Below are 13797 nucleotides of genomic sequence, written 5' to 3'. Positions count from 1 at the left end.
GTACGGCAATACCACATGTGTGGCACTTTTTTGCAGCCTAACTGCGCTAAGGGGTCCAAAGTCCAATGAGCACCTTTAGGCTTTACAGGGGTGCTTACAATTTAGCACCCCCCAAAATGTCAGGACAGTAAACACACCCCACAAATGATCCCATTTTGGAAAGTAGACCCTTCAAGGTATTCAGAGAGGGGCATGGTGAGTCCGTGGCAGATTTCATTTTTTTTTTGGTCGCAAGTTAGAAGAAATGGAAACTTTTTTTTTTTTTTTTTTCTCACAAAGTGTCATTTTCCGCTTACTTGTGACAAAAAATAATATCTTCTATGAACTCACTATGCCTCTCAGTGAATACTTTGGGATGTCTTCTTTCCAAAATGGGGTCATTTGGGGGGTATTTATACTATCCTGGAATTCTAGCCCCTCATGAAACATGACAGGGGGTCAGAAAAGTCAGAGATGCTTGAAAATGGGAAAATTCACTTTTTGCACCATAGTTTGTAAACGCTATAACTTTTACCCAAACCAATAAATATACACTGAATGGGTTTTTTTTAATCAAAAACATGTTTGTCCACATTTTTCGCGCTGCATGTATACAGAAATTTTACTTTATTTGAAAAATGTCAGCACAGAAAGTTAAAAAAATCATTTTTTTGCCAAAATTCATGTCTTTTTTGATGAATATAATAAAAAGTAAAAATCGCAGGAGCAATCAAATAGCACCAAAAGAAAGCTTTATTAGTGACAAGAAAAGGAGCCAAAATTCATTTAGGTGGTAGGTTGTATGAGCGAGCAATAAACCGTGAAAGCTGCAGTGGTCTGAATGGAAAAAAAGTGGCCGGTCCTTAAGGGGTAGAAAGCCCTAGGTCCTCAAGTGGTTAATAAGAGAAAATGTCATTACGCTCTGCTTTGCGGAACGATACAGAATCGCTAATCGTCTCGACTTCCGTATCATTCATCACAGGGAGCGTTTCAGTGCTTTGCTGATCTCTGGTGATTTGCTGTGCTAACTGTATTCCTACAGATACATCCCTGCTTCCTATGAATACTTGATCAGTGATCACTGAAAACGTGCTGCATGCAGCATTTTGGCGGTGATCAGGATGCAATTTTCGTTCTCTTGAATAAGAATTGCAATCACCAAAAAAGGCAAACGTTTCCTGACGCAATATCGCCTAGTGACTGCGATTTGTGATCCGAGTTGGCTTCTCTTGTAGCAAACTGTGGTAAACCTCAGAATTTGGCTGGAGGTAATGTTCAGAAGCTCGGGGCTACACCTCTTATGTCTCCTTCTGCTTCTTGCCACAGCCTCTACTGGCCCCCAGCAAAAACTGGATAATTTTAGGGAAACTGAAAAGCTTAGGTGATAACCATTACATTTCATGGGGAAATCTAAATTTCCCTTTCATTTTAAGTGAAACTAACTGCTGGGTTTTAGTATACATCACTAGAGGGATCCAAGGGCCCATATTGATGTGTGGCCTTTTAGATAACCACCAGGAAACCCCCAACTCTCAAAAGAATCACAAGTCACACTAAGCCACCACCCACAATAAGCCACCACCCACAACTGTACCGCTCACACTAAGTCGCTGCCAACAGTAAGCTGTCGCCCACAACTTCACCACCCATACTAAGCTGCAGCCCACAGGTCCCATGCATACTTACAGCCTTTGATTTGTATATAGGATAGTGATCAGAAAGCTCCCAGGAGTGGCCAGGCCCCTGTTGTTTATCAGCCTTGCACCTTTGTTGTAATCTGGGTGATCTACAAATGGTTTGCTTACCTCTGATGGCCCACCACTTGTAAATATATGGGATCACTGCTATTCTGATTCTAATGGGTGTCACCATGGAGTCTATTCACAAAAGTACAATAGGTTTGTTGATTATTTCCAAGACCTACTGTATATTCTACTAATGGTGCCTATACTTTGTGCAATTTTTTCATTTTTGTTCGATGAGATAATTTCTTTTAAATATTCAGTTCCATACACCAACGTTCGATTTGTTAGAAAATCTGGAAAAAATTATTGAATACAGTATAAAGATTTTTCCTATAGGTCAGATCGGATTTTTATTTTAAAAAATGGGATAATCGTTAGTTTTTCTTGATCGAAAAAAAAAAAGATTATTTTCAACTTTCAATCAATTCGATTGTTTTGGTCAAATAAATTAGAAAATTGAATGTTTTTATTGTACCATGTATGGGCACCAATAGTCTAATTTTACGCAAACAGATGCTGAGATCTTTTTTTCAGACGTAAGCCTACCAAGACTGTCACCCGATCAGAGAGAGTATTGGACAGCCTATAACTTACGGCTGCATAGCCAGGCTGGACAACTTGCTGGTACAGCATACAGGGCTCCTTAAAAATTGCAGCTGTCACTGAATAGAGGCAGCCACTTGCTTCTTATGAATGGCTCTGATACCTCCGTTGGTGAGACTTGCGGCATGTGCCCTGCAAAGCATTCCGCTCACACTTGGGCCAATCATGAAGTTATCTTCAAAATGCAGCCAATCATGATAAGCCACTCGCATCTGTTATAAGAGTGGCTTTGATACCTCTGTGGGCAGGATTTAGCACTCTCCTCTCCACTCTCCTTTGTTATGCAGTGAGACGGCCCACTCTGATTTGCACTACAAGTGAATGCAGCCTGTCCTGCACTCCACAGCTACCAGGAGCCTCATCGCTAACAAGGAAAGAGATAACCAGGAGTGCGTACAGTGGGAGGACTGTGATGATACTCTTATCAGTGATTGTAAAGTGGAAGGGGTAACACTGCATCCTCTTTTGTTTATGTGCACATTATTCCTCATTTTCCCTACGCTGCTTATTTGTACAGTACTGTATATCCAGCGCCGGTGCCATTATTCTTGTCTTACAAATGTTATCAGGCATCAACTCACCTGCAACCAGACTGAAGAGAGCAGCCGACCATGGGTTTCACACTGACATATGACGCATGCACCGCCCACTGTTTACTATATCCAGAGTCAGCGTCACGTATGGGCCAAAAACATGTTTACTGTAACAGAAGTTTTATTATGTCAGGGTTTACTTTACCTGATGTTGCTCCCATAGACTTATAATGGAGATTGGCCAGGACCTGGAAAGATAGTTTACTACCGTTTATCTGAATGTTTACTAACCCGGGTTTATTATAACGAGATTATACTGTATCTCTATAGTTGATTCAGTTAGAACACAATCTGCCTATGCTGTACTCTGACCCTGCAATGGCAGCTGTGCTGAATAATGGTTGCTGCTTCTCTAGTCATAGTGCCTCTACATTGGGGAATTGGCTATGACCTAGTTATTTTGAGAACACTTATTCTATCCTTATTCTGGTATATGGTTATCGTGTGTCTTATCTTGTTTGGTCTCCTGCGAATGTGGAAGTTGTACCTGTCAGGCTTGTAGAGTACAACTTGCAACATAGATGACTGTTTCTTTACTAACTTATAAATGATTACCTATTAAGCTATCCGAGAAGTATAGTGTATGTGGTCCTTTACTGAAAACTGAATGTTGAATGTACAACAGGTCGACTGATGCAGGCCGTACACTACAAAATTTATTAATCAATTATAATTTAAATTTGATAAACACATCACAGACAGAACACATCAATTACAGAAAATTAACCCTTTCTGTTCATCATACAGATCATCATATTAAAGTGTAACTGTCAGGCATAAAATAAAAAAATCTATTCTTTATTTGTATCTGGTAAACAAGTAATAGGGTTGCTAATCAGGCAACCCAAAAGTTAAAATCACTATTACTTTTCTTGTTGATAAATGATCATTCCCCAGTTTAGCTGACTCTTATTTGGTACACACAAAATTTGGTACACAAAAAGGAAGTTGCAGGGCATGCTGGGTTGTCCTTTTTTTGCTTCTCTAATTCCCCTCAGACTTAACTAATGCAGCCTGATTGGCTGAAGCCTCCTACCCTCCTGTTTTCCCCTCCCACACCTCTGTTCCTCTCTGGCCAATATTTCTCATGCTGAGACAATGCACTTTCTATAGTGAAGGGCGGGCAAATCAGGCAGGGGAGAGTAAGGCCCAGTGCACACCAAAACCGCTAGCAGATCGTCAAAACACTAGCGGTTTTTGGAGCTGATTTCAGAGCGATTCTAGACATGTTTAGAGACGTTTTCTAAACATGCCAAGCGTTTTTGGGAGCGTTTTTGTGTAGCAGATTAATAATATTGTTACAGTAAAAGCTGTTACTGAACAGCTTCTGTAACAAAACCGCCTGGAAAACCGCTCTGATCTAGTGTTTTCCAGAGCGGTTTGCGGTTTTCCTATACTTTACATTGAGGCAGAAACGCTTCTGCAAACCGCAAACGTGCAGCAGGAGGCACGTTTGCGGTTTTCTAAAAACCTCAAACCGCTGGTGTGCACCATTCCATTGAAATACATTAGCCAAGCGTTTTCACAGGTGGATGCGGCTGGCGGATCCCTGCTATAACCGCTCGGTGTGCACTGGGCCTAAGGGAGGAAATTACATCAGGATTGGCTTCAAATTAGCCACAGTTAATATGGGAAATGCTTAGAAGGATTTTCTCTCTTTTTTTTTTTGTTACCAGAAAAAAATCACTAACATCAAAATGTGGACAGTGCAATACATATGTCATTTAAAGGGAACCAGAGACGAAGGATAGTGGAAAATGAAAAAAGATTTTATACATACCTGGGGATTCCTCCAGCCCCATAAGCCTGGATCGCTCCCACGCCGCCGTCCTCCGCTTCCTCTATCCGCCGGTACCGGTCCCGTCACTTCCGGCGGACGCGGCCAATTTTCCGCATGAACAAGGGCTCCCTCCTTATCCTTACGCATGCGCCTGCGTAGTATGACGGCGCATGCGTAGGGATATGGAGAAAGCCCTGTTCATGCGAAAAATTGGCCGCGTCCGCTGGCAGTGACGCACTGCGCTTGCCTCGACTGGCCGGGATTACGGGACCCGGTACCGGCGGAAAGAGGAAGCGGAGGACGGCGGCGTGGGAGTGATCCAGGCTTATGGGGCTGCAGGAAGCCCCAGGTATGTATACATTTTTTTTTACCATAGTCTCTGGTTCTCTTTAAGTAGAGCAAGTACTTATATATGTGGGTTTTTTTCTGAGATAGTATAGATGACAGCTCCCCTTTAAGGTTCCCTTTAAGCAGCTGTGAGAATATATGATGTATAGTAAGCTTTTGGTATTTAACTGTAAGAGTGGGTATGCAGTAGTCTTCCAGATTTCCAGGATAGAAAATGTCATGATAAAAACAAATGCTGCTGGGGGAGTGACTCACCAGATGTTTCCTGTCCCTGATCAACACAGCAGCACCTAAAATCACATAAAAGGAAATAAGGTTATGCTAAGTTGTTTTAACATTTTTGCAAAGCAAATTTCTTTTGATCTGTTTAGCTGTTTAGGTGTCAAGACCTTATTTACACTTTACAACAGTGCTACAGTCTAACATCCCTAACAATTAAAAGCCTGTCTTTCAACTTCTTATTGGCTTTACAGTTATTTAAGTTGCCCTTAACCCAAACGTGATGACATCTGTGTAAAGATCTTAATTCCCACACTGTTGCAACTTTGGTTTCCCCTCTAAATCATTATCTGCTGTGTGACTTTGTTGTCCCACCAACCATTAAGTGACTGCATAATGTTCTGGTTAAGGGCTCTGCCTCTGACATAGGAGACCAAGGTATTAATCTAGGCTTTTTCTAGTCAGTAAAATTGAATAGTAAAAAAAAAATCCTTCTTAGGATTCTCCATTTTAACTGTGTCTATCTTGAAGCCAATCCTGATGTCATTTCCTCCCTTACTCTTCCCTGCCTGATTGTGTATGCATTGCCCGTCCTCCTTCCAGTCTTCAGGCACTCCCTCCCAGCTCTGCTATAGAAAGTGCATTGTCTCAGCATGAGAAATATTGGCAAATCAGAGAGGAACAGAGGTGTCGGTGAGGAAAACAGGAGGGAAAGAGGCTTCAGCCAATCAGGCCACATTAGTTAAGTCTGAGGGGAAAGTAAAGAATGAAAAAAAGACAACCTGGCATGCCCTGCAACTTCCTTTGTGTGGCAATATACTAAATAAGAGTCAGGTAAACTGGAGAATGATCATTTATAAACAAGAAAAGTAATATTGATTGTTCACTTTTGGATTGCCTGGTTGATTTTTTATTTTATGCCCGACAGTTACACTTTAAAGTGGAATGAAACCCAGCATTTCTTCTGTGCTCTAAAAGATTATTTACAGCATATAATATACTAACAATTTTTTGTTGTTGTAAAACAGCATTCAAAGGGTTAAATCACAGGACTGACTTTTTCTCCTGTAGAGGCAGCCACATCCAAACTGGTGATAACCTTATCTTGTGTCAACATTCTTCACTTGATACAATTATGTAAACATTCCCTGACTGTGCAGAAACATCTGCTAATGAGTCCTGAACTGAAACAGTGCTCAGAAATCATTACTGGGTGCATTTAAAATAGAAATACAACAGTTATAAATACAATTCACCAGAAGCTTTCAAAGTAAATAAACTCTTTGGGAACTTATCATTTCTAAATAAATAATAATACTTGTGCACAAAAGCAAATATGATAATTGTATGGGTTCTAAAAAGTAGGAAAGCACATTTTTATTGAATATTTTGTCAGAGTTTAAAACTGCTTTAAGTGACATTTAACATGATGAAATAGCCATGTGTATATACAGTGGATAGCACACACATAAATATGCTGTGATGCTTTTCTTCTTTCTCTGCCTTAAAGATATAATATCCAGCTATGCAACTGACAGTTATTCTCCAGTCAGGACCCAGTCGAACTACTGATAAGGAATTACAGCCATAAAATAATTTGCTCTAGGAAGCCCAGTTCTCTGCCAAGAGAGAATAGATAAAAACGTCCATAGTTGATATATTTGAGCACTCTAAAACACACTGTTTCATTGAGCTGAGACAAAACAATAAATCTACATTTTTTAAGTTTTTAAACGTAACATAAAATTCATTTTTAGAAGTAGGAGGATAGATACAATTGTATCTCATCACTTTGTTTTCACGTAAGTTTCAATTTAAGGGGCCATTGCCCAGTTGAGGGGATCCACAAATCTGCCAACAAAGGAGGTGCTGGTTAGTATGGAGTGCTTCTTTTGACAGACTTACTTCCCTTGCCTTAGTTTGGTTTTTACCTCGTTTGTTGTATGTAGGTTTCCATACTGTAGCTAAGGGTATTTATTTTTATTGTTTAATAATCTAGTAGAGCTACTGCAATCAACTGTGTTAGTTGCTATTCAACTTATCAAATCAAAGCAAACCCCCCTGTATACCAATCTAGAGCCTATTCTCAGTGGAGGCAAAGAAGATCACATGTGATAAAATGGGTTTTGAATAAGAGTTCTTTTTTTCATTTTGAATGCATATTTGTCCATATAAACTATTTCCTAAGACTGTCAATTGAACATACTCATGTATTATTGTTCTGTTCAGTCTTATGCTGTGTTTGATATCTTGCTGGCTAATGCATTTACAGCTTATTTGTATCACTTAAAGTGTATCTGAAGGGAAAAAAGTCCCCAATTTGCCTCTAGTAAAAGAATACCAGACGTTCTCAATGATATTCTCTGCTATGCGCCACATAAGCCTCGCTTACGCTATTACCACCTTGTTTAAAAGACCAATATCGCAAAAAAAAATTAAAAATTAAAATACATTTGTACACTCACATACATTTACATGGAAGATTTATTTTATCCCAGAGTACACTGCACTAAAAATTACTTTTTTGAGTGTGTTCTTGCTTGCTGATGGTATTAAAGGCATTATATTTACAAGGTGTGAGAAAATCACATAGGAGAAAACTGAGGAGAAAAAAATGAATTGCATACGGGTCCATAGGAGTTGATAGTTGGTAACTAGGTAGTTGGTAAGACCAAAAGTGCAGTGGAGTAGGAGTATGCCCAATGGAAAGGACACTATCATTTCAGGATCTTGGATCCTGTGGTAGCCACTGCCAAATAGTGCTGAATGTTCTTCTTCAGGATAAATGTGTGTTATAAATGACATTAAGCCAACCCGAGAAAGCATTAAGTTTTCTCCTTGGTGATATTTTCAGGTCTTATAAATAAAATACCTTTTAAGCCACCAGCAAATAAGGAGATACTCAGAATAAATTTCATAGTACTTTTTACCCTTCTTTTTCAGTTGCAGGGTGCTGAAAAGTTATTTTGAACGGAAGATGAAAAATTATCTTCTGGGAGAAAGCATAGGAGAAAAAGTGAATTGGATCGGGCCCTATATGTGTTGTTATGTCATGAATACTAAATATCTAGTTTCGTTGTAACCTTTGCTTGCTATAAAGTTGCCTTTTCTAATATGTGTATAGTGTGAGACGTGAGACTGCAGCATCATAGTCATAAATGCCTGCCTGTTTATGCCTCTTTCATTGGCCAGATATAACAGTCTGAATTGTAGACTAAGCGATGTGAAATCTTGCGCTGCTGGGTCAGGGGGAGGACAGCAGTAGTAGTTGATGCTCACACTCTAGAAGCTCCCATGGAACCCAGCTTTGGGCTTTGGCAGGAGAGACAAAAGGCAGAGAGGAGGAGCGCTCTGTAGTGTGACAATGTTTTTATTAGAATACAAGCGCAATAAAAGTACACTTATGGCCCATACTCACGGGCAACTTTTCTTCTCTGTTGCTAGCACACGGGAGCATGTGCGCGACGGTTCTGCGACAGCTCGTCGCCACGTCCCTCCGCGTACACACGCGGAAGAGGGACCAGCGGTGCGACGGAAGCTGTCGCCGACGTTCCTCCTCCCCCCGCAGGAAGCTCCATGTTCTTTATGGAGGTTGCTGTCGCTAGTCCGCATACTCACGCAGACTAGCGACAGTTGCGGCGGAGTTGCGGCGGCAACTGTCGCCAGGCGATTGACCGCGCCAATCGCCTGGCGACAGCAGCGACGGTTCGGGGTGTGCGCCTGTGCAACGCCTCATACTCACGGGCAACGGGAGATATACATAGTAAAGCGCTCCACAGCGCCACCCAGCTCCCATCAACCAATCACTGACTGAGCAGGGATCAGCTGACCGCCCTGATCAGCTGATCTTTCTCTTATTGGTATAAAGAGCTTGTCTTGCAGCGCGCGCGCGCGCGCGCGTAGCTCTCCATCTGTGTGCACTACTAGGTCCAGACAGCCCAGACACATGTTGCTGCGGGGAAACCGCCGCACTGGACGCGGAATCCGCCGCCTTACCGTCAGAACACGCAGCGGCCCCTACGCCATTCCTCCCATGTGCACCACCAGTTCCAGACAACCCAGACGCATGCTGACGCGGACAAACCGCCGCATCAGACGCGGAATCAGCCGCCTTACTGTCAGAACATGCGGCGGCTTTTCCGCTATTCATCACACTTGAATTGTAGAGTGCAGTTCTCCTGAATTTTAGAGTTTTTTAACCACTTTATCCTCCTTGACGTATTTATACGTCAAGGAGGACAAGCGCACTCCCGCGCACTCCCGGCCGCGGATTCGGTAGTCCAGGAATCAGTGAATCGGGCTATGGTGCCCGATCACTGATTCCTCTCCCCCGCAGAAAAAGCGACAGCTTCTTTCGGAAGCTTCACTTTTTCTAATTCCCATGTCCCTCTAAGCGTACATTGTATGCTTAGAGTGACGATATGTAAACAAACTCAAGGTTCCATCTTGTGGCCAAAAAGTAAAACTACATCTAAAAGTAAAAAAAAATTAACACAATCATATATTTCCCTAAATCAAACCCTATTTACATCCCACCCTCCCAAAAATGCCCACATAAAATGTTTAATAAAAAAACAAAAAAAAAACCATTACAATAAAAAAAATAAAAAACACATTAATATTTACCTAAGGGTCTAAACTTTTTAAATATCTATGTAAAGATGAAATATTTCTATTTCTTTTTTTTTATAAGCTTGTAAATAGTGATAGATGCAAAACGGAAAAAATGCACCTTTATTTCCAAATAAAATATTGTCGCCATACATTGTGATAGGGACATAATTTAAACGGTGAAATACCCGAGACAAATGGGCAAATACAATACGTGGGTTTTAATTATGGAGGCATGTATTATTTTAAAACTATAATGGCCGAAAAATGAGAAATAATGAATTTTTTCCGTTTTTTTCTTATTCTTCCTGTTAAAATGCATTTACAGTAAAGTGGCTCTTAGCAAAATGTACCCCCTAAAGAAAGCCTAATTGGTGGTGGAAAAAAAAGATATAGATCAGTTAATTGTGATAAGTAGTGATAAAGTTATAGGCTAATGAATATGAGGTGAACATTTCCCGGATGCATAAAGTGAAAACGACTTATTCCTGTTCTCATTTGCTAATCTTGAAAAAAAATGCCAATCAGCGATGTAAAAATAACAAATGAAGTGAGGACAAACATTTTCAGAGTACCAAAAACCATTGTTTCATTTGCAGTGGAAACACACACACATTCAGGAGGAGACTTACTTCCTGTGCCCATGTACACCCAAGAGAGCTTTAAAATATAAATTAGAAAACAAAACAATACAATAAAAAGATAGCAAGGAACTCATATCTGCACATGCATGTAATCTGTTAAGCACCAATTTAATACACATTTGCTTTATCTATATTTGCAATATCTAAACTGCTTGGTGTGTGACTGCATCATTTTAAAATGTAATTTATGAAATATTTTTTATTTTCCAGGAAACATCACTAACACATTAGGACAATCTCGCAATCGGATATATGAACAGAAAGCATTGTCAAAGGATTTGGATTTCAGTGGCCCAGAAATTGATTTTCTAATCATGGTGAACTCTTGCGTCCAGTAAACACACGTTACTTATTTTTTTATCTTTCAAACATGATGGCTCCAGTAATGAAATGATATCTACAGTTTAATGTGAAGTGTTCTCTTACAGTTCCTTGTATCACAGTTTGAGACGGATAGTAATAAAGCAACCTTTTAAACATTTCATACATTAAACTTAAAAATACAACTTTACAAAAGTTCATCTTAATTTATATGCTCTGATTGCGACATACAATCTGACTCCAGGAAGGACGGCTGAAAAGGAAAGCACATGGGCTGCCAAAGAAGTTTAATGGAAATCCATGTAAATCGCTAAAGATGCTGTGATGTTGTAAATGGGTGGTCATCTGCAATGAAAGAACAATTCGCATCCAAATCCCGCAGTATTTATAGCCATAAGGTACCCGACAATCAGTGGTGAATGCATGACAGTTGTATATTCTTCATGAGAACCTGCAATAAAGGGGCAAAAAATGGTTCTTCCACCTCCAGACAAACGTCATGTGTGTCTTACTACCATTGTTATTATGACAAGCATGGCCTTTATGGATGCCTATCTGGTGGAGCAGAACCAGGGTCCCAGGAAGATTGGAGTATGCATCATCGTGTTGGTTGGCGACATTTGCTTTTTAATTGTGCTGCGATACGTGGCTGTCTGGGTCGGAGCAGAGGTAAAGACGGCCAAAAGAGGATATGCAATGATTCTGTGGTTTCTATACATATTTGTTTTGGAGATTAAGTTGTATTTTATATTTCAAAATTACAAAGCTGATAAGAAAAACGTTGACACTGTGGCCAGAAAGGCATTGACGTTGCTCCTCTCCATCTCCGTGCCAGGACTTTACCTGGTCCTCGTATCTCTGGACAGCATGGAATATGTGAGGACATTTAGGAAAAAAGAAGATCTACGAGGTCGGCTCTTTTGGGTTGCTCTCGATTTACTTGATATTTTGGATATTCAAGCTAATTTATGGGAACCACACAAGACTGGACTTCCCATATGGGCTGAGGGACTTATGTTTTTCTATTGTTACATATTACTCTTGATCCTCCCTTGTGTTTCTCTGAGTGAAATCAGCATGCAAGGAGAGCATATTGCTCCACAGAAGATGATGCTTTACCCAGTCCTAAGTCTTGTCACAATTAATATTGTTACAATTTTTATTAGAGTGGTCAACATGGTTTTATTTCAGGATAGTAGAGTTTCCACAATCTTTATTGGTAAGAATATCATTGCAATAGCCACTAAGGTCTGCACTTTTTTGGAATACAAAAAACAAGTTAAAGAGTTTCCGCAAAATACGATCGCTTTGGAATTGCAGCAAAATTCAATATCACACAATCAGACTATTCACAATACTCAAGGAGTTAATCCTGAGCAATCCCCATCCAGAGAAATAATGGATACATGACAGACAATGGAACATTTTACACTTTTTTTTACAAAAAAAAATAAAAAATGAAAATGAACTTTATTAAACAAACAATACAGATCTCAATGTTTGTGGATAAAGGGATGGGCAAATTACTAATTGCAGTTTCATTTAGCAGATATATATTGTGCAGGTACAATTTTTTTTAATGTTGCTTCATATTTTTAAGCATAAAATGTGCCGTCTGTTTGTTTTAAAAATATAATAGGCTCATTTATTTTTTGGGATTGTTAGGATAAAACGTAGAAGACAAATGACATATTCAATGTACTCTACAAATATACTAATAATTTGCCCATCTCTGTCTTTGATGGATTGTTACTGAGAAACAAAATAGTATTACCCAAGGCACAAAAATATTTTAATAAAACTAATGTCTTGACCTTTTAAACTCAGGTGCAATCTTATATAATGTGAAAGCAAATGGAAGGCTAATTGCTGGTTTGTTTATTCTTTTGGCTTGAAAATGTTTTTATAAGGCAGAACTCAAGCCAATTTTTTTTTTAGTTTTGGATAATAGGTCGGAACCTCTCTGTGTCCCAGTTTACTTCCTGTTATAGTCATCCCCTGAAAGAGAAACAATTTCTCCACCAGTGACCTATGCAGCAATAAAAATCCAATAAAGGTTCTAAAGGTGGTTGCAGACTGTGAGATATATTCATAATCCAATGTAGGATATACTTTATAAATGGAATACTCATAAAGGGAGTATAGATTGAAGTACTATACTATAGTAAGTGGCTTTTATGATTCATGACAGACTGATGCCCATAGGTGGCACTATCAATTTATTTATCATCTGAGGAAATGGCATGATTGCCATGATACATGTAGAGCTGTGCCTAAAGCTATCAATTGAATTGACTAACCTGCATAAAAGATGTATACATACCTGTGGCTTCCTCCAGCCCCCTCCGCATCGATCACTCCCACAACGTCTTCCTCCACCTTCTCCTGGTCCCGGTAGTATCACCGTAAGCTTTGCCAGTCAGCTCATGCACAGTGCGGCTGCACACACCCCTGTCTCGCTCCCTCTGCTGGAAGCGTTCTGCGCAGAGCACTCCCAGCCACAGGAGCAGAGCGCGCGCACACGCGGCTGGGCCACGCATGCTCAGTGCGCCCTGACTCCCCGAACTTACAGGGCTTCTACTGGGACTGGGAGACAGCAGCGGAAGACGCCGTGGGAGAGATCGATGCGGAGGGGGCTGGAGGAAGTCCCAGGTATGTATAAATCTTTTATGCAGGTTCGTCTCTGGTTTACTTTAACTGATAGACTGGTCCTGCTATTGTCAAACCTCTATTTGAACATTTTTCTTTCCATTTATACCTCTGCTTATTTATAAATCATTCTTATATACTGTATGTTGCTCCATCTTTTTTTTATTAATTATTTAATTAACATTATTTGTCTCAAAGAATCAGAAAAAAAACAATAAGAATTGGTAATGAGTGGGACTTTAACTGAAATCACAGTTATTGTCCAGAAAATGACTGCACACAAACCCAAAAATAAGTAAAAAAAA

The 13797-nt window shown here is 40.0% G+C and overlaps 1 protein-coding gene across 3 annotated transcripts in view; it reads left to right on the top strand.

The window, feature by feature from the left end:
* Positions 1–13426, top strand: part of TMEM121 (transmembrane protein 121) — a 147478-nt gene extending 134052 nt beyond the window's left edge. For all 3 annotated transcript variants that reach the window (XM_068253342.1, XM_068253344.1, XM_068253343.1), the window contains exon 2: positions 10733–13426. In XM_068253342.1, coding sequence (XP_068109443.1) covers positions 11315–12253 — 939 coding nt within the window. In that variant the 5' untranslated portion in view covers positions 10733–11314 and the 3' untranslated portion in view covers positions 12254–13426. The remainder of the gene's footprint in view (positions 1–10732) is intronic.
* Positions 13427–13797: the final 371 nt, after the last annotated feature.

The sequence above is a fragment of the Hyperolius riggenbachi genome, chromosome 9, assembly GCF_040937935.1.
Source record: "Hyperolius riggenbachi isolate aHypRig1 chromosome 9, aHypRig1.pri, whole genome shotgun sequence".
Lineage (NCBI taxonomy): Eukaryota > Metazoa > Chordata > Amphibia > Anura > Hyperoliidae > Hyperolius > Hyperolius riggenbachi.
The sequence above is the reverse complement of the archived record's forward strand: the minus strand, read 5'-3'. Positions and strand labels throughout refer to the sequence as shown.